Source organism: Rhea americana, unplaced genomic scaffold, assembly GCF_003343005.1.
Source record: "Rhea americana isolate MKP2758 unplaced genomic scaffold, rheAme1 scaffold_311, whole genome shotgun sequence".
Classification (NCBI taxonomy): domain Eukaryota; kingdom Metazoa; phylum Chordata; class Aves; order Rheiformes; family Rheidae; genus Rhea; species Rhea americana.
Window position 1 is genome coordinate 36,794 of NW_028186437.1, and position 20,448 is coordinate 57,241.

Below are 20,448 nucleotides of genomic sequence, written 5' to 3' on the forward strand. Positions count from 1 at the left end.
TTCCAACCTGCCGCGAGGGTGGCTGGTGTAGCGACCAGCCGCCACCGAGGTCTGCTGATTTTCCAAAAAAAAAAACCCAAAATGGTTAACCATTGAGGTCTGCTGATTTTCCAAAAACCCCCCCCAAAATGGTTAACCACTGAGGTCTGCTGATCTTCCCACCCCCCCCGCCCCAAAATGGTTAACCATTGCTTTGTTTAGCTTATTGCTTTTGCAGAGCGGGTGGGGACCAGAGCTGCCTGCCGCGATGCCGAGAGCCTGCCGGCCCCGGCACCCCGCGGCCGCTTCCCGCGCGCCGGCGGGGGGCAGGAGCCCCGCAAAGGCCGGGCCGTGCCGTGCCGTGCCGTGCCGTGCCGTGCCGCAAGCTCGTGTCCGGCACGGAGCCGCGCCGGAGAGGTGACGGGCAGCGGAGAGAGCACCGAAACCCCGGTTAAACAGCCAGGCCTCTCCGGAGGGCATCCAGGACAAGCTGGCACGGTCTGGGCAGTAACAGAGCTTAAAGCACGAAACGGAGCTGAAGGTCCTGCTCCGGCCGGGCACCAGACGGGGGGGGACCGGGAGACACGTGGAGCGCCTTCGCCGCAGCAAAGCGCCGCAGTTTTGCAAATTATCGCAACCCGGCGGCAGCGACGCCTCCGTCCTCCCGGAGCCGCATCCGGGGCGGTGCTGGGGGCGGGAGGGGGGTCCCAGCGCGGCTGGAGCAGGCACCGGGCCGGGGGGGCGCGAGGGAGACGAGGGGCAACGCCGGCCGCCACCCAGCCCAGCCCACAAACGTCACACAGGCGGGGAAGTTCTGTGAAAATATTGGAATATATTTGAAAAGATTAATCATGTATGATTTTACAGTACCGCCCCATATTTTCATCTCATACTTTATTTAACAATATTAAAGAGGCACTTTAAAAGCACACATACAACATCATAAAAAGGCGTTTCCTGCTCTCTCTCTGCTTCTCTGACAAAATATCAAAATAAAAACTTTTGACATAACACATTGCACCCAAGGTAAATTACCTACAATATTTTTATACAATACAAAGAATTGTAAAGATACATATTAACAGAATAAAGCCTCTTTTTTTTCCTTTTAAATCTAAAACAAAAAAAAAATTTGCAGGACAGACGCAAAGTACTCTGACTGTTCATATCACATCAGTGCATTACTTCACCTCCTTGACTTGGGAGTATTTCAATAGTATTTAGTTATCTTCCATGTCCTCGTTTGCACCTGAGATTTCTTTCCGGTTCAAAAGTTCAGTTGTATAACATGCTTGTATAACGTGACGTAACCTTTCCAACACTATGGAGTACCAGCATACAGGATTTTCCTTAAAGTTTGATTTTCCTGCTTTGTTTTCTTTTACAGGTAACTGCTACTTCCTAACGGTTCCCTTTATTTTTTCAATCAAGGAAGTCTGTATTCACATTACAAAATAAAAATAGCACCAGTAACTGCATAGTAAAAGCGGATACCTATATAGCCACTAACTCAATACAGTAAGATAGTTTAGAAGTTATACCGTTGAGGGCACTCGGACAGTACCATTCCGGTGTGGTAAATTGGCACAGTTTTGTCATTGCGCAAAAAAACCCCAAACAAAACAAAACAAAAAAACAAAAAAAAAAACAAACAAAAAAAACCTACAAAAAGAGTTTGTCACAAGTGTCAAGGTGCAGTTTGCTCGCGTTCTTGGCTTTCCTCCATTTACATCATCTACAGTGGTCAAAGAATGGCAGCAACGTCGGAAATGCTATAACAGCCCACGCAGCGTGAAAGCTAGCTCATTATTCGYTTGACAATGTAGAAACAAATTCTTAGGGATGGCTGTCAAAATATGGGACGCTCGATTCTTAATTTAATTTTTTTTAATTGTATCATCTCTTAGGCCGGCTCCCAATTAAATGAATTGTACGGGATTATTTGTGCAAAATCTTCAAAAAAAATTTGCTTTCTACAGTGTACTGCACCTTATGAATAAGACGTCTACGGAATGAAGTTCATCTCTTCAAGTACTTTGTACAAAGATAACACAGACACAGTCTCAAAAGGGTCTGAGATTTGCAAGTATCCTTATAACCTCAGCACTTCTGCAATAAAGCAATTGCTCTTGACGATTCAGTCTGCCCAAAGCGATTACAATTTCAGTTCATGAAAATCATCAGCAACATCAAAGTTCTAGCATTTGCATGATAAATCAGGTGAATTAAAGTAGATTAGTAGACACAAAGCAAACTATTTCACAGAGGCTGCAGTGCAAGTTCATTTAAGCTAGACAGAAAAATCATGCTACACAAACGAATTTAATGCTTTGATAATTTTTCCCTTGCAAACCCCATGAAAGCAGCTGAGGATCACCATAAGTCACTTTCATAAATTACTCTGAAGTATCTCTTCTTAAAGGAATTTTAAAGCTAGTTAATTTTTGCCCGAAGAGTTGGCTTAGCAGATTGTTCTGGGACTCGGCGGTGCGGAAGCTGGCCGGCTCGGCRGGCTTCGCGCCCCGCGCGGCTCGCGGCCTGTGCAAGGAGCCGCGCAGGGAGGAGACCGGCCCCTTGGCCAGCACCTGGTGGAGGCTCTTCCCCAGAATGGCCTTTTTGCGCTTCACATCCCCGTTGGCATGACGGAYCTCCACCTTCTTCTGGTTGTAGGTGTCCAGGACCATCTTCTTCAGCTGGTTGCCAACTCCTGCCATTCTGGGTTTGGGAATCAGTCTGTTGCAGTGCGTTTCCCTCCTCCCGGGGGAGAGGGCAGAAGCTTCGGCGTTGGTCCAGTCGGCGCGTTTAAACTCGCCAGTGCTCTCACTCCTGCCTGGACCTGCCGTCCGGGCTTTTTTCTTTTTCCCATCTCCCTCAATGTTCTCCCGGGAGCCGGAGCTCCCTCTGTGACTCAAGGACTTGTGCTCTCTTCGCTTCTTTGGGTGAAGCTTGCCCAGCACACTCAGAGCCGGCTTCTCCGTGGCTTTGCTCAGCTCCACGTGCCCGTGTCTCACGCCGTTGCTGGCTGCCTCACCTTTGAGTTGGTGGCTGGTGGATTTGCCTTGGTTGGCACTTTGCTCCTTGCTGCTGGTGTTAGCGTTGCTCTCCTTGGCACAGGCACCTGTCTCGGACACAGCTTTTTCCTTCAGCGAGCCGGGTTTTGGACCCTCCTCGGCGCTCCTTCCAGGGCTGGCTGCGTTGGAAGAAGCGTCGCTGCTGGCCTGGCTACCTGCAGTTTTCTTCTGTGGGGCTGACTCTTTGGCAGCCTTGTTCAGCACAGGCGACGTTGTCTTGTCCTTCAGGGGCAAGGGGTGCTGGGCAGCCTCGGAAGAACTGGCCTTAGATGCTCCTTCCCAAGAAGGCGCATCATTTACACAAGGGTTGCTCCACAGTGTTCTGTTGGTCTCTCTGGCCTGAAGAGCCTCTGCTCTCGGTGAAGGAAGCTCCGGGACCTTCTTGGAGATTTGGAGAAATGGGACCTCATTCACAGGGTTGGTGGTTATGTCAGGATTTTCCAGGACACCTGCTATATATTCATCTTTGTTGCTTAAGTTTATTCTTTTATGGGTGTTGGCATTGCCACGTTTCTCAGTAAGGTGTGGAGAAGACAGTTTTTCATCTGCTACCTGGTTACAGGCTAATCCAGCAAGGTCAATATTAAACTCGGGTGAGTCCAAGAAAGGAAGTGGTTTCCCATCAAAAGCTCCTTTCTCCAGTTCCTCAATGGATAGAGTAGTGATATGGCTGAGCTCTGTATTGCTTGCAGCAGCTGCTGGCAAAGATGGGGAGAGGCATGGTGGTGGAGGCAGGGTATCAAACTGAGATTTCTCCATTTCTGCAAGGAGATCAGAGAAGTCACCCACRAGCTCTTCTGTTTTCAGAGAGGTTTGGGGTAGAGGTGCTCCTGGCTCACTAGCTGCTATAGGGAAAGACTCACTAGGAACCTGCAGGCCAGGACTTGCAACCTGTATCAGCTGCAGGTCACTAGCGTGGTCCAGGTGCACAGGTGAGCTACGTGGGAGTGAGCTGCCATGGTGAACAACCTTCCTTTTCTTGTTCGGTGGCATGCCCTCTTGGAGGGAGCCTTCATCTTTAGCTTTCTCCCTGCCCTCTCTGGAGGGGATGCCAGGCCTCATGACCCCTCTGAATTTGAAGGTCTTGTTGCTTCCTGCAAGGTGCTTCTCCATGTGCCGGTCATACTGCTCTTTCTTGGAAAACGTGTAGTTGCACATGCTACATATGAAGGACTTTTTGATAACATGCATGACGTCTGCACAGAGCTCGCAYGCATACAGTGTGGTGTGCTTGATCTCTTGCTCCTCCAGTATCCCATGCTCCTGGCTGAGGTGGTTTCGAAGCTCTTTGGTCTCCTGGTAGAACATCGGACACTTGTGGCACAAGTAGATCTTCTGTAAACTGTGCACTACTAAGTGCCGCTGGAGCTTAAAGGGTTTGGGAAACTGTTTCCCACAGTGATGACAGTCTCTGGAAGGATCCTTACAGTCTGGGTGCATGGGGACAGTTTTGGGGGAGCTTTCACTTTTTGCCATATGGTCTGGAGATGGACTAGCGCATGCTTTGGAAGAGCTGGGTGCAGACGGCTTGACTTTGATGTTGCTTTCTAAGGGGTCTTTCATCGCCATGGCCTCTTGCTCAAGGAGCAGCTCTTTCGGGCTCTTGTTCTCTCGGCTAAACAGATGCTGGTTGCTGGAGTCAGCCTGCCTGGAGGACTTGCTGGGTCTCCGATACATGATGGTGTTGAGGAAGTGGGTGACAGCGGCGCTGTCCTCACCAAAGCAGGCAGGCAGGCCCATCACGGACTTCTGTGCTTGTCCTTTCCGAGCAAACTGCGTGGCATGTTCTCGGAGGTGCTCATTGTACATCCAGACATCAGAAATCTCCTTCAGGCACATCCCGCAAGCCCACAGGCCAGCCTTGTTTTTGGCATGCTTCTCTTTCAGATGGTCCCTTAGCTGCTCCCGAGAGCTGAATTTGCGCTGGACACACATGTAACAGGTAGGAGGAGGGGAAGGGTTATGGGTGAGCTTGTGGAAGTCCAGTTCCCCTAACGTCAGGAACCACTGGAAGCACACTTTGCATTTATATTGCTTGTCTTTGGTCTTGATGTTTACGTCAGTGCGGTTTTTYCCCAGCTTCCCGTCTTCTAGCCTATTTCTGCTATGTTTGCCATGCTGGCCTGGTTTCTGCTTGAAACTCACAGTATTTTCATCAGTATGGCCAGRAAGATCTTCGCAAGGGCCAAAGAAACACACGTCTCTCATTTTTAGCTTTGCATTCAGCATCTCAATGTCAATTGTGTGAAATTTAGGAGAGTCTGAATCTTCGTTAACCTTGCCATCATAGGGCTCCTCTGCCAGGTCGGGAGGTTCTGAGCTCGTTTCTCCTAGCGAATGTTCATTCTCAAGGCTCATCAGAGGCTCAAACATTTCCTCGGCAGAGACGCTTTCTCCCTCCTTCTCCAGACAGCCCCAAGGGTTCAAGCTGGGGACATTTTCCACTTGGCTGTTTTGGCACAGGAAGGTTAGCACGTTGTTATCTTCTAGGTCAATGGCCTCCTTCTCTTGGTTGCTCTTCTCACAGTCTGACCTCAGCGCAGTATTTTTAGATCCACTGGGAACAGCATCTCCACTCTTYGCCTTACTATTGTGACACATGTTTAGCATTAAGGCATCGTCAATAGAAATGGTTTCATATTCACAAGGATCCTCCCTGGTGACACAGAAAGAGCTGGTTTCACTGAGGTCAGAAGCTAATCGGATAGTAAAGAGGTCGATGGCACCCGCTGGCCGGATGTTTACCTCTGTGACAGGCTTGGGTTTCTTGGTGCGCTTCCCATACACCCGTGTGCACTTCCTCCGGATGAACTGGTCATCCCGTGGAAACAGCTGGGAGAACGTGGAGTCATCATCAAACAAGCTCTGGAGGTCTGAGACAGCTGCACTGTCCACACAGTCCTCTTCGCTCTGCGGCAAGTCTCCCTTCACCCAGCGCTTAGGCTCTCCAAAGGGAGAGCTGGCATCASAAGTGTTTTGCGGTGTGCTTTGCACAGGAGCCTTTGGGGTGGTTTCCAAATCATGGTTTTCCAGTGGCAGGTCCTGCTCAACAGAACCTGTGGGACTTAGCGGGGCACTGCTCTGATTCCCAGCACGGCTGTTTCCCACAGAACTGTCTTTCGTCTCAATATTCATTTCATCCGTGCCATCACCATGAAGATGCCACTCTTTGCCTACCTTGCCCAATCCCTTTTCCACTTGCTTTGCAAACCTACCAACGCATTTCTTGCAAGACTCTGTGTTTTCCACTCGACTTGGATCTTCCACCTCTGTAGGACAGGCAACTGTGTCCTTTATTGACTCCTTCCCAACCATTTCCTTTGAAGACTCCATCCTATTGCCCGGGTCCTGTGAGTGCTCCACAGCACAAGGGCACTGTTCTGCTTTTTGAGAGTGTTGGGCTGAGTTGGGCTGATTTTCTTCCACTGCTGAGATGCAGCTGCGTGGTTCATGCAAGCCCTCGATCATGTTGGACAGATTGGAGCTGACACTGCTGGGGACAGCAGGGGAAGGACCTGAATTCACATTATTCTCCAGCTCAGATGGACCATTGGGCTCATTTCTGTTGGGAAATACCTTTGCTTTCCTTCGTCTCACTTTCCTGTTTAGCTTTTTTTCAGAATTGCTGTTTACTCCTCCAGGATCTTTGCTTTGGTTCCTTCTGCCCTTTTCTCCCTTCCTGGCTTGCTTTCCAGGATCCAGCTTTTCAGCCACTGCCTCACCTACTCCCCTTGACTCCGAGTGCTGATACTTTGATTTCATCTCTCTGTTCAGAACGCCCGTGCGATGAAGCTCCTGGGACATCTCAAAGGATATAACGCTGAGGTCACTAAGGACTCTGCTGACCACTTCTTGCATCCGTGCATTGGGTTCTTTCTCCAGGCCTGTGCATATTTTCTTGGGGACGTGCTCAACAGTGGTGGTTGGCATTTGTGAGCTGCAGATTTTCTCTTTGACAGAAGTCTTTAGGGTCCTCCTAGGGACTTTTTTGGCTGCTTTTGATGCTTTGTCTACTGGAATTAAATCAGACCTAGAAGTCTTACTTGCTTGTGATACACTATTACTCTTTACCTGATGCTTGACAGCTTTATGCCTGGTCAGGCCAGGCTTGGACCGGAAAGAGGCTGAACAAATATCACAGGTGACCTGGAGCCCACTTGGCTTTTCTTTTGACAGTTCATTTTGGGAAGTGTTTGGAAGACTAGTAAATGAGTTGTCCTCTCCTTGGCCCATGTTATTTAACACACAACTCCCAGCTTCTCTGCCATGCTCAGCTCCATGGCTTTTTGGTTTCTCTTCTTTTAAATTCTTTCCCCCATTCTCTGTAGCTTTGGAAGGATCACCAGAACTCACCTCTGCTGCCTCTGAAAAATGCTGGGCATTTAGCTCAGCAGGATCAAGGTCTGCAATCCTTTTAGGACTGCTGTTGGCAGCAGGTGGTATTTGYTGAACTACAGAACCACTGGACAAAGCCTCTGGTTCGTTTTGATGTTTACTTTCATCTTGAGAACAGGTCTCAAGCTCTTTCTGATTTAAGTTTACCTCTCCTTCTCTAATCAGCAGAAGATCTGTTGTGGACTGGTTTGGGTAACCTTGGGTTTCTGGAGGAACGGACTGGGAATTAATAATTGTATCTGTGATGGTGCATGCTTTGTTTTCTTTAAAATGAGGACCTGATAGCATGGCACAGGGGCTTTCTGGCACCTCTTTTCCAGCCTCCTGTTGATTGAAAGGTGGCAAGCAGGGAAGGGAGCAGTCCTTCACATGCAGTTTCTGGGGGCCTTCTATCTCCAAAGCAGGGCCCATCAGGTCATCAGTACACAGAGGAGCACAGGGTCTTGCCAGYTCTTCTCTTTCAGGTGGTCCATAGTTACTTAGGATGCCTTCAGGAAGGTGACAGTGACTGCTTCCCGTTGCCTCCAATGGCATGGGAATGCTGGCACTGCAGGGATGAAGGGCGAGGGGAAAGGTGGATGCCCTTCTCCACTTCACTTGCTCTGATGGGCTTGGGGTGGGGTGGCAAATATGGCTGCTGTCGGTGCTGGGAGGACAACTCTTCACGATAAACGAACTCGATGAAGTCTCTGCACTAAGCAAGGAGGCACTGTATTTATTGTCCTCTGACAACTGAGTGCTGAAGCTGGGGAACTCTCCTCCTTCAGTGCCATTGCTTTGCAAGTATTTAGGATGAGACAAGTTTGTCTGCAAGGGCAGGCTGGCCAGAGAATCGTTTGTGTAGTGGCAGCCATTGAGGGACTTTTTCTTGCTATTTCCTTCTTCGGGAACCTTAGCATTTACTATAGAGGCTTTTGTGCCCTGCGACAAATGATGATCCTGGTGAAGATCATCTGAGGGATCCAGCGGGCTGGCAGGACTCACAGATGCACTGCACGGGGGCTGTGTCCCATGCCCTACTTGATTACTGTTTCGTCCTATCCGTTTGGTTTTTATGGAGCCTAACGACTGTACATCTTGGTTAGATCCCTCACACCGGGATCTACATTCAGCCTCATTCGTTTCCAGCCTCTCTGCTGCTCCACTACCCAATGTTTCTTTCTCAAGTGAACTATGGCTTAAAAGAGATTGCTCATGTTTTTTAAATGCCAAGGTTGCTTTGTTTTTATCTTGCTCCTGCTTTTCCACAAGCTGATCAGCTTTCTTTCCCTGCCCTGGCAATGGGGTCACCACAGTGCTGTTAAGTGGTGAGAGGTCATTATGCTCTTGGGAAACACCATCTGCACAGATATTAATGTCATTCTGYTCTGCATGCTCATTTGCTAAGTGCTGCAGCTCTGTTACATTATTTTGCAGCTCCAGGTTCACAAATGTGGATTGTTTTGCACTGTAAGAGTCCATTTCACTGAATGATTCCAGCTGCTCGCATGCACCTGAAAAGAGTGCAGCCTGTTTAGCTGGGGTAGCTATGCTCCCTGCCTCRCCCCCAATGGGGACATTCCCCTCCCCTCGGGCAGGGCAGCATGTCTGATTTTCACTTTCCAAGTTGCCGCTGCTCTCCTCTTTCTGCTCCGGCTGGACCCTGGCACTGGGAGGTGGGTGGCTGGGAGCAAGAAGCATGGGGAAGCATGGCATCAACAGCTCGTCTTCGTTGTTCTTCACAGTCCGGGCAACGAAGAGCTGGAGCTGCTGCAGCGGGTTTGCAGCAGTCTCCTGGGAAGCCAGCCTCTTCTGGGAACCGCAGTCACTCTCCTTGGGCAGACTCAGCATATCAAGCAACAATACTTTTTGCTTGCTGGCTTTGTCACTGGTCCCAGGGGCTTGGTAGGCTGCAGTGCTCTTGCTCTCCTCTGTTTCTTCCAGTAACACAGACCCACTGCTATCCCCTTTGAAGTGCACTGTGCTTTTCGCCATTCTAGGTGACTCGGACTTGCTTAAAGGTCTTTCCTCTGTATCTGGGACCTCTTTGACGTGAGGCGAAAATGTGAGATCTAAAGCTGGGGCCAGACCCTGCTGAAAGCCAAATTCAGGTTTAAGGGTTGGAAGATGTGTATCAAACTTTTCCAGCTTTGCAGAATCATCAAAGCTTTTATCTGTTTTCCCTGTTACAGGGAAGCTCTCAGCACCATGCTTACGTGGCAGGGATGGCAGAATATCTTCTTTGTTTGGTTCAGCTGCCTCTAGAGTCTTAGGGAACAAGGAATCATTGGCAACAAGAGGGTTTTTCATCATAYGGTCTGTGTAGATCGGAGCCTCTGCTTTGTCTGGCATACACGAGTCAGGTAGACCCTGGGAGGAGGACTCCTTTTCCCTCTTTCTGGAGTCACTTTCCTTGGCAGTTTCAGCTCCCTGGAACTGATCATCAGCATCTTTGGAGCAGAAATGGTCCACAGAGAGTGAGTCTTCAGGCGCTGGTGTGCACATCCCTGCTTCCAGTGAGCTGAACTCCACAGGGCAGGGCCAGGGCTCTCTAGGTCTCTCATAGTTGCCACGTACATTGGCAACACCTGGCTTCTCACCCCCCAACCTTTCACCAACACAGGCTTTTGTAGCTAGAAGGCTTGTACTCCCAAGGTCACCTGCCAAAAACAGTCCTTTTTCATGGCCAGCCTCTTGATCAACAGGCAGAGGTGGAAATTGCTCGGCCGCCTGTTCTTGCAGCTGTGCAGCAACGTGTTGCTCAGGTTTCTGTAGAGCGACAGGTGCCTCATTATTCATTTTGCCAGTCTGCAGCTGACTTTCCAGTTCTGTAACTAATCGCTTGATCTCCAGTTCATCATCTGATATATTGTTCATAAAAGTTACGTTATAATCTGTTATCCTGTCTGTCAGAGGCAGAGACAGTTGGTTGGGAGGGACAGGTCCTTCATCAGGGAATTTCTTGGCTAATGGCTTTTCCGCTGAAAGGTTGTGGAACTGAGTCATGTCTTCTGGCAACATCGGAGCCACCTCCTCCATGAGGGTCCAGTCTTTCTCCTGCATAAATGGTGGATATGGCTGCTCAAACGGCAGTGGCTTGCTGGGTGGATTGCCAGGGCAGGCAAATGTTGTCACATAATTATCCTTGCTTGCAGAAACACTCTCATATAATGGCGGATCAAACTCAGTTACAGGAAGTTCTCCAAATATTGAAGAGGAATCGAAGCTGAGAGGGGAGGAGACTTTGGCCTGTGGATTTTCTGCTGCATAGGAGGAGATATTGGCGTGCTTCTGCTCGAAGGAATYGGTATTAATGTCATCCTGACATAAGTAGATATCATCAGTGTGTGAGGAACCCAAGGCTGGGGGCTTTGAGAAGAGGTCRGACTCATAGTGACCAGACAGGCCTTTATGATCAAAAAACGCGTTGTCACTGTTCACGTACGGATCGGGCACTTTGCCAGCAAGCATCATCCCAACAGCATCCCCCTCGTACGGGGGAACAGGAGCAGGATAGTCCTTCCGAATGTCACAGAGCCCATGTTCCTTCAAGTATTTGATGCTGGCTTCTGAGTAGGCAGCACTCACACTGCCAGGACTAGCTTCGTTACTGACATGGGATGGAGCAATTAGTTCTTCTGCAGGGTACTTCAGAGCATCGTCAGTGTAAGGGGCAAACTGATGTCTGTGGCTGACCGCTGTCAACTCAGGTGACTCCTGAGCCTCCAAATTAGTTTTTCCAGTCTCACCTGCAAGGCTTGTTGCTCCTTTGGGCTCTCCTTTGGGCTCTTCTGCATCCTCCTTAGAGGGAAGTCTAATGGGGCTCCTGCCAAACGTGTCTGTGCTGGGGTGCTGCTTCTCCTGGGTCTGTGGTAGGTGCTCCTCCTTTGTGTAGTGTGTCAGAGGAACATCTGATTTAGTACTTGGATGCGTCCTGGAGCCTGCCAGCAAAAATCTGGCTGAGCCAAACCGTCTGGTTCCTCTTGAAAAGTCCTCTTTGCTTTTATGGCTCTTCCTTGGGGTCTTGTCTTCAGGAAGGCTGAGTGGAGTCCTTGGTGCRTGCTCTGAGTTATCTGAGTGCCTTCCCGTCTGCATGTTTCCCTTTTCACTGTCTGAATCAGCCCGTTCAGTGCAGGGGGGGCTGGGGCCAGTTTCGCTGGACATGCTAACGCTGTGATTGCTGCCAGTAGACGACTGGCTGCTCCGTCTTCGGACTCTGGTTGCACAATCCTCTTTTTTAGTGGCCTCCTTACTTGGAACTCTCCTGTGCTCCTGAGTTTCTCTTTTTTGACTCTCTCGTCTTTGGCTGTAGCTCCAGGCTGGATCTTTCTCTTTGGCTCTTTCACTTCTTCCGGGGCGTTTCTTGCTAAAACTGTATTTGGACCTCCCAATAAATCCTGCTCCCTGCCTTTTCCTCCCACGGAGTTTGGTGCACTCTGCCCCTTCGTCATCTGAGTCTGAAATGTAGTCATACTCCTGAAATTTACCCTCCTTGGCAGCTGGCATCAGTCTCTCGGTGACCAAGGAGAACTGCATGTGCTTGTTGCTCTTCACGTGCAGCTTGTGAAACTTGTTCTTCTGCTGCACAATTTTGTGAATGAGCTCCTTGCTCCACGTCCCACTTCTTGGCTTCCGCTTCTTTATGTCCTTCATGGAGAACCGGGGTGGCTTGGAGCTCTTGGTGGCAACACCCGGCCCAACCTCGTTCTTTGCGTGAGTCTCCTGGCTGACCTTTCTGGGCTGCTTTTGGTTTGAGGCGGACTTGGCTATGGCTGCTGGTGGAATGCTGCTACCGCTGTTCTTTCTCCCTATCCTCAGCCTGGCTGCCTTGTCAGGTCCCTCTTCTCCAGCTCCTGCCTGACCTGGAGACTTGCTCTGAGCTGGCTCTAGYGTACGGGGCTTCTCCTGTTGCTCAGCCTTGTGGCCTGCCGATCTCCGTCCTGCTCTCCCCTTATGAATGTGATGCTTTCCTGTTCTTCTTTTAGCCTGCTCCCCTCTAGGATGGCTGTCCTCACAATAATAGCTGGCTTTTGGCTGGTTTACTGGCTTCTCCTCTGTTCCTGTGTGTTTCGATTTGTTCTCGGAGGCTTCCTTTGCCTTGTGAGACAGCCCGTTGCCAGCAGCCTTCACGGACGTAAGCTCCTCATCAGCAAACACATCTATAAAGCTGCTGTCAATCTCTGGATTATCTGACTGGTACTCTAGGCCATTCAGGGCTTCTGTGATCAAACTGTCCAGCTTGGCGTCATCRATTTCCAAGTCAGATGCAGTAAGCGGCAAGGAGTTTGTGGTTAGGCCATTGAAGAGGTTGCCTTTCAAAGCATCTTCCTTGACATCACTCTTGCTTTCCCCCTCGAGCAGGAAATCATCGTTCTTGTTCAGAGCCAGCAGATGCGCCTGGGGGTCAGGAGAAAGTGCCAGGTTGGGCCCAGCATGGGAGTGCTTTGCGGGCTCCGGAGGGAGCGGTTTCCTGCACTCTGCTGACCGGGAAGCGTCTTTCGCCTCACCTTGGAAAGCGGCGTGTGAGCCGCAGAACTGCCGGTGCTCCAGGAAGGAGGAGAGGTTACTGTAGTTCTGGTCACACTGCTTACAGGTCAGGAGCACATCCAGTTGGTCCAAGCTGGCACTGCTGAGCGAGTTGGCCAGCAGGTGATGGGAGGAATAAGGTGGAGGAGGCTGCTCCCCTTCGAGACCGTCAAGGCATCCTTTGGCCACCTCCATGCCAGGCTTGTGAAATGGGCTCTCTGGGGCGCATTTGAGGAGATTGTCATCCTTCAGGGCATCAGAAGGAAAGTGGAAGGACTTGACAGAGTCTGATGGGTGGTAATGAAGTGAGCCTGAACTCAGTACATCGGAGGGGTGGAAGGTTTTGTTGCTGTCCTTGGGATGACAGGGGTGATGGAAGAAGGGAGAAGGGGTAAGTGCTCCTGACATCTGGCTGTCTTCAAAGCTGGGGTTGAGTGGGCTGCTTGACATGGGGGAGAGAGATGAGCAGGTGCTGCTGCAGGTGGGGTTGGGGACAGGGGAAGGCAGTGGGGACTCGCATGGCGAGGCAGCCACCAAGGCTGATGGTGGCAAGACCAGTGCCGAGTTGGATGAGTTCCTGGAGGGAGGAGGAGGAGGTCCTGCTTGGCCCATGCTGTAGAAGAGGGCTTTGCTTCTTGAATCACAGGCAGGAGATCCTGGGTCCTTTCCACTTTCAAAAGAGAAAGCACTCGTCAAACTGCAGGTCTGCCGGCTGGGGTCACCCCTCCGGGTCCCAAGGCCCTCTCCGGGCAAGAGCTTTTTGCTGTGATACCCAGGAGAGYTACTTAACGGGGTGCCTTTCTGGGCTTTCACACTCCCTTGCCACTCTGATGTGCCAAGGGAGAAAGGGAGCTTCTGGCTGGTGATTTGTCTYGACAGCTCTATTCTGTTTTGACTGGGCATTGCAGAAGTGAGGTGTATTTGCTGCCAAGGCATCCTGGCATTTTTCTGCCGGTGCTGCCTCTGCTCAGGGCCAGACTGGCACTCAAATGAGAACTGGTTTCCAATAGGGTTTGAATAAGGTGCAGAGTTCTGGTCCATGGGAGAAAACGCCTTAGTGGCACCCTCCCAAGCTTGCACAAGCCTGGGGTGGGCTGGTGGTGTAGTGGGAATGCTTGTCTCAAAAGGCACAGATCCTGTGCTTACGCTGCCCGCTGGGGAACTGCAAAAGACTTTGTTCTGAAAGTGCACTTGGGAGAGAGAGTTYGGTGGCATATTCCTTCTAAGAGAGCTACTCTGGATCAGTAGCCGTGGGCTAGGGACATTGTCTTTTGATGAGGCTTGCCTTTTACTGACTGGCTTTGGCATGCTAGGAGAGTGTAAACTAGACGGAAAAACAGCTTGGTTTTCTTGGAAAGTGCTTGAATTTTGGTCGATAGCACCAGATGACGAGAGAGCACCATTGGGATCGGCAGAATGCTCGCTCCTGCCCTTGTAGCACGGCAGAGGGCCGTGGTGGGGGACTGCCGGCGGCTGCGGGGGCAGGAACGGGGCCGGCTGGGAGGGCAGGCCGTACAGCCGGCCCTCGGGGGACACGCTCTCATAGGAGCCGTTGCTCAGCGTCTCGTCTTGCCACTCTCGGGAGGAAGAATGGAAGCTGAATGCAGCGTGTGTCACCTGGCTGGCTGCAAGGGGAACATCCACATACTCTTGGCCGCCAGCATCGTTGYGGTAGGGCTCCTTCACCGTGTCGTGCAGCAGCTGAAAAGGGTACTGGAACGGCAAGGCCCCCAGGCCGTGAGCACTGGGTTTGCTGCCCTCGGGAAAAGAGCTTGGCTTCTGCAGCGAGACCCCATAGTTAGCACCTGGAAAGTTCTTCTCTGGAGAAGGCCAAGAATTAGTCCCGTTTGCCTGAAACTCTAAATAATGTAGCTGCCCATTGGTGCTGGGGCTCTTGAGGGGAATGCCTGCGGGGGACTGTCCTTTGACGCTGTGGTTCTGGCGCGGGCTGGCTGCTGGCTGTGAGGTATAGTTGGTGGAGGTAAGGCTGGCGGGGGCCTCTGGGAAGCATCGGTTGAAGCTGAGGTCTTCCTGCTGCAGTTCGGCCTCTCTCTCGGGGATGCTGGGCACGTGGAACCGGTAGCTCCCAGAGATGGGCCCATGGCTGACTTCCGGCTTCTTCGGYGGGGTGACCTTCTGCTGGGGGTAGGCGATGCCGATGGTGGGGTTTGACCGGGYATTGGTGATGCTGAGCCTGTAGAGCTGGTGGTGGCTCCGCTCTCCTTTCCCCGACCGCCTGGTCTTCTCCCGGGCTCGGCTCTTCCCGGTGGGGGACTGCGGGCTCCCCTTGAGGGTGCTCCAGGCGCTGTCGCTGGCAAACTTGGGCTTGTTGTGGAGGGACTTGAAGTCAATCTTCCCGGCTTGCTGTGGCCTGATCACAGCCTCCCTCTGGCTATGGGGCTCCTTGTCTTTGGCGCTGGGGAAGGGGGACGTGCCCTCGCTGCCGCTGTGCAAGCCCGGCTCCGAGCCCTCGGGCAAGCTGCCGTTGAACGCCCTCCCGTCCTTCTCGCCGAAGCGCTCAAAGCCAAAGTCTTTCTCCTGGCCTTTGGCGCTGCCCTCAGTATCACCGATGGCATAAACATGCTGGGTCTCTCCAGTCATGATACCGAGGGACGGGACTAGAAAGCTCTGGTCTCCCTTCGTGCTGCGAGGTTACGTCCTTCTGTCATGGGCATGGTCCTTGGTCACGGGCGCCGGGACGCAGCCGGGTTAGAAGGGCAGCAGCACCCCGCTCCCGCTGGCGTCCCGGGCGCTGGGCAGGGCCGGCTGGCCGGCAGCAGCGGGGACTTGCCTCATCCTTTCAGCCGAGACCTGCAACGGAAAAGGAGAAACCCAAAGAGGCTGTGAGCCGGGGCGGGTGGGAACCAGGGGGCCTCGCCGCGGGCGCCCGGGGCCGTTCCCAGCTCCCCTCCCGCAGGGGCTGGGGCCGGTTCCGCCGCGCGCTGGGTGCGGAGGGGCGCCGGAGGGAGCCGAGCCGCTCTGCCCCTTCCCTCTGCCCGCGGCGGAGGCGGGCAGCGACCCCGCGACGGCCCCCGGGGGCCAGGAGCCCTCCAGCTTTCGGTGCTTCCAAGGCTGCTCGGAGCATTTCACCTTTGGCAAAACTTGCCGAGCGAGGCACTTCTTCCTCCCCGGGAAGCTATTTCTGGGTACTTATTAGCAACATAAGCAGAAAAAGATGACAGAAGAGCTCCACCTACGGATTACTGTCAGGACAGGCTCCGAGAGGCGTCCCGGGAGGGCTCCCGGCCCTCCGGCCGCGCCACCCTTCTCCCTGCTCTGCCGCCGGCGCTGCCGCTCGCAGCCGTGGCGGGCGGCACGGCCAGGTCGAGGTCTTTTGCTGCGAGATACCTCCTTCCCCCAGCCCGTTGCTTTGACACAGGAAACAACCTGGCACCTCTCCCCAAACCATTGTGCAGAAACCCAGCCGGCCGCGAGCCCGGGGGCTACCTAATCCGTGGCAGCTCGCTGTGGCACGCCGGGGGCAGCAGCGAAGCCGGGCACGCGCCGCCTGGGAACATACTGCAGCTGGCAAAGCTGTGCCGGAGCGAGCCTTGTCCACTGTGGTTGGAGATGCTCAGATAAAGGAGCCCATGAGAAGTGGACGCACGAGCTGAGAAGCCGTGGCCAGGGGAGATGGGGGTTCCCACCGGATGCCTCCGAGGATGTTCTCCACACTGGAAAACTACTGGGCACGTCCTACACCCAAAGCGGTGGCAACAAGACGGGGCTCTCTGAGCACAGATGGGGCGCAAGGCCCGTGCCCCCAGCCTCACACTAGCTGTGTTTTTGGAAGGATTTAGAAAGATTTTGGAGGATTCACGAGGCAGGTACAGCTTGTGGCTGRCCAGATGCACTTGGAGCTGAAAAACCAAGCTCGGGGTTGGAGGGAGCCGGGGATGGGGTCTCCTCTCTGCACTACCGGCTCTTTGCTTCTTCAGATGTGTCTGGAGCACCTCAAGCCCTCCCCAACCATCCACGGGCACGAAGACGACCCCACCACGCTGCACGCCAGCAGAAGACCCAGCGAGGCTGCCGGGGATGCTCTGAGCTGGGGGGAAGCATTYTTCCCTCCTTTCTTCTCTTCTTGCTCGTATACCCATCTTCCTTTTTACGGAGAGATTTCACCCTGGGCTCCCATCCCCAGGTGGGGGCCTGGCGGGACATCCCCGGTCAGACCGCTCTGCCCTTCGCGCGGGGCCGGCGGCGCTCGGAGCGGCACCTTTCGCGGGCGCCTGTAGCCAGGACTCGCCTCTGGGAAGCGGTTTCACTTCTTGCCTGTCATCATTTTCTGCTGGAAGACAGGCTCGTTTCCTAGCAGTTACTCTCAAAGGCCACAAATTGCCTTCTCCTGGTTTTAGACACTGTTAAGTAGGTGAGAGCATAAAAAATAAGCCAAGAACGTACCAGCTGACTTTACAGAACTGCAAGGCATTAAGCATGAAGCAAGAGTGAAACACAACCTTTCAAAGGGCAAAACCAGGATTTTGCCTCCAAACTGAGGTTACACTAAAAAAAGCAAAAAACAAACATGAGCAAAAACCCAGCCCAAAACCTGCTGAGCAATTTCAAGAGATTTTTAAAGATTTTCTTTTTAAAAGTCTGCTGGAAACAGAAAGGGTTTCTTTCTTCTCTCTAACTAAAAAAAGCCWCTCTGGTGTCTGCCAGCCCCCGCTGTAGTGGGGGGCAAATGCCTGCTTCCAGCAAGAGGCCAGGAGCAAAGGGCAGGGGAACCCACCTGGCTGCAAATAAATCATGAAAATCAGCTGATTTGTATCATGTTGATTGCAATTCTTTCAACTAGCCTAGCCCAGTTGCCATCTGTGCCAGAGTCYACTCCATGCTGCACAAATGAGCCATTCAGGAAGAGCAGGATAGAAAATTAGAAGTTCTGGGAGAAAACTAGGGTGATCTGCAGTGTTTAACCGAGCCGGTGTAAGAATCTGGGAGATCGGCAGTTTCCATGGGTCAAAGGCGTCTCGGAGCTCTCGGTTCACGTGGGAAAGCTCTGCGGGTGCCGTGCTCAGCGGCTCGGTCGTGCACACGCGGCTCAGAGATGTTGCTGCGGCGTATATGTATTAATAATATAATACACTGCAATATGTATATACGCATATATATACACGTGTGCACACAGGTAAACTCGCTGCACCCTGCATCCCCGCAGCTGGCCGGGCACGCGCGTGCCCTCCTGAGACGCAGCCGGCCGGGCGCGGGGCCGGGCGCGCAGCGTGCAGCTGCCGCTCGCTCCGTTCCAGCTGTTTCGCTACCTGCCCGTCAGGCCGCCCGCCGCCACCGGGAGCTGACGCTCTCCGGTTCCTGCGTGGTTTCACACTCCACTAGGTGAAATGAATCCTGGCGCGATAGGGCCGGCCCCTATCGCTCTTGCCCCCAGCACGCCGGCCAAAGTTAACACGCGGCCCTCTGGCACGCATGGACTGAGCCTGCAAAACAATGCGCCACTTATGCCGCTTCGAGCCGCAACTGTAAAGGCTGTTTACTGCTGTTTAAATTTGCAAAGGCTCCTTGCCAAGATAAAATAACCAAGGCCAGTGCTAGTTACATTATCACAGTCGTGCTCTTTCAGCCACATAAAGGAGCCATTTTTTGAAGGAAAGGCTCATTTATGTATCCTAAAAGCTGCAACATTTGCATGGCAAGGGCCAGGGCTAGCTGTTGCATTATTGCTTAGTGCCAGGAGAAATAAACACCGAGCTTCCTGCGCTGGCAGYGTGACTCCGAGGCGCTCAAGTTCAGCAGAGCAGAGCCGGCGGCACGCGGGACGGCCCCGCTGCCGAGAGCTGCTGCGCCGCRAAGCGCGCCCGTCGCGGCACGCGCCACGCCGCGCCGCCGGGGCCGTCTCCCCGCTTCGGCTGCAAAAGCAGCCGTYGGGCACGCTGGAAGGGGAGAGGTAAAAGCACGGTGCTGAAATCTGGGGCCTCTCAGCCGTGCTCAGCCCATGTCACTAGTGATGGGGCGGTTGATAAAGAGGGCTGGGCTTTCTAATTCAACGCAAAATTCCCTAGGCAGCCGCCTGCGTCTGTTACCGCAGGGCTCACTGATCCAGCACAAACGCAGTTTACCCCTTGCGGGATGGGAAAACCAGAATAAAATGGAAATAGGGAAAGCCAGCACCGAGGGCCACGTTTCCAAGCCCATGGGCTGTCTGCAGGAACGCCGTGGCGGGGAGGGCCCGTTCCCGCCGGAGCCGGCCCCGTCGGCAGCCCCGTGGTGCAGAGCGCCGCGCGCCCGCTGCGATGCGCGGCGGCACGGAGGGCTCCGTGCTCACGYGGACGCCGCGTCGCAGGCCGCTGAGAGCAGCTTTCCCACCGCTTCCACGCACCTCCCGGGGGGGGGGCTGCATTCGAGCAGCGAGGTAGCAAGAGCCCGCGGCTCCCCGCCGGCCCTCCCCGCCGGCCGCGGGCGGCCTTGCTCGGGGAGTTGGAAGCCCCGGGTTCAGATCTCGGCCGCGCGTCTCCCTTGCGTGACCTTGGGTAAGTCATTTAATCGCGGTGACTCAGCTCTCCATCTGCAAATCAGGCCCGATAAGGCTCCCCCGCGCCTATCTGCTGTTTGTATCGTCTGCTGAGATGAGCGAGGCAGGGACCGCTCTCCGCGCCGGGCGCGCGGCTGCGCGCGGAGCCCCGCTCTCGCCCGGCGCTTCCGCTCGTGCCTGCCGGGAGCGCGCAGAGCCGGTYGGGCAACCGCCGCTTCGAGGAGCTGCGCCCTTCGCCGGCAGGTTGTGCAGGCGCCTCCGAAGCCTTCGGCCCCGGCTGTGCAAACCCGCTCCCTCCTCAAAGGCGCCGCGTCTCCAAGCCGGCAAAGCGCCCAGCACCGGTGCCGGCTCCCCGCGGCCCAGCCCTGGGGCCCCGGGAAGCACCGGGAAGCACCGGGAAGCGCAGCGCCCGGCTCGCAAGCCCAGCGCGGCATCCCGCGCTGTCAGCCGGCCCTACCTTGGCACCCCTCCGCTGCTCAGCTACTGCCGCGGCGCGCCTTCGCCTCCCATGAAATACGGATTTCTTGGCTGCAAAGGAAAGTGAAAAATATGTCAGGAATCCGTGTTTGGCTTGGCTGCCGGCACCGCGGCTCCGGCACGCGGGGAGCACCCGGCCGCCCCGGGCGCAGAGAAGGAGGCTCCCGCCCCGCGAAGCGCCCCGGCACGGCCCCGGCACCGCCGGCTGCCCGCTGCCCGCCGCCGCCCCAACCCTCCGCGGTCGGCAGAGCCTCGGTTCTCGCACCAGCTCCCCGCTCAGCTCCAGCAAGGGGCCTTACTCCCCGCGCTTTTCCTTCGCAGTCCCAGGCGATGGTGGGCTCTTCTGCGAGACCATGCTCGGGCAAGGGCAGCCCTCGCCCCCCGCGTCGCGGCAGCGGCTGGGACGGGCCCCGGCGCGCCGGGCGGCTTCTGCGGCGGCTCCCGGGTGGCTCAGCCCAGAGCTGCCGCTGCCGCTGGCGAAGAGCTACCAGATGCTCGGGCTGCCCAAGAGCTCAGGTGCTCACGCCC

At 54.1% G+C, this 20,448-nt stretch overlaps 1 protein-coding gene across 1 annotated transcript in view; it reads right to left on the reverse strand.

The window, feature by feature from the left end:
• Positions 1–835: 835 nt before the first annotated feature.
• Positions 836–20,448, reverse strand: part of ZNF469 (zinc finger protein 469) — a 44,623-nt gene continuing 25,010 nt past the window's right edge. Inside the window, exons 2-3 of the mRNA XM_085310138.1 lie at positions 19,901–19,971; positions 836–15,761 (exon numbers count right to left, since the gene is read on the reverse strand). Coding sequence (XP_085166264.1) covers positions 2,376–15,551 — 13,176 coding nt within the window. The 5' untranslated portion in view covers positions 15,552–15,761; positions 19,901–19,971 and the 3' untranslated portion in view covers positions 836–2,375. The remainder of the gene's footprint in view (positions 15,762–19,900; positions 19,972–20,448) is intronic.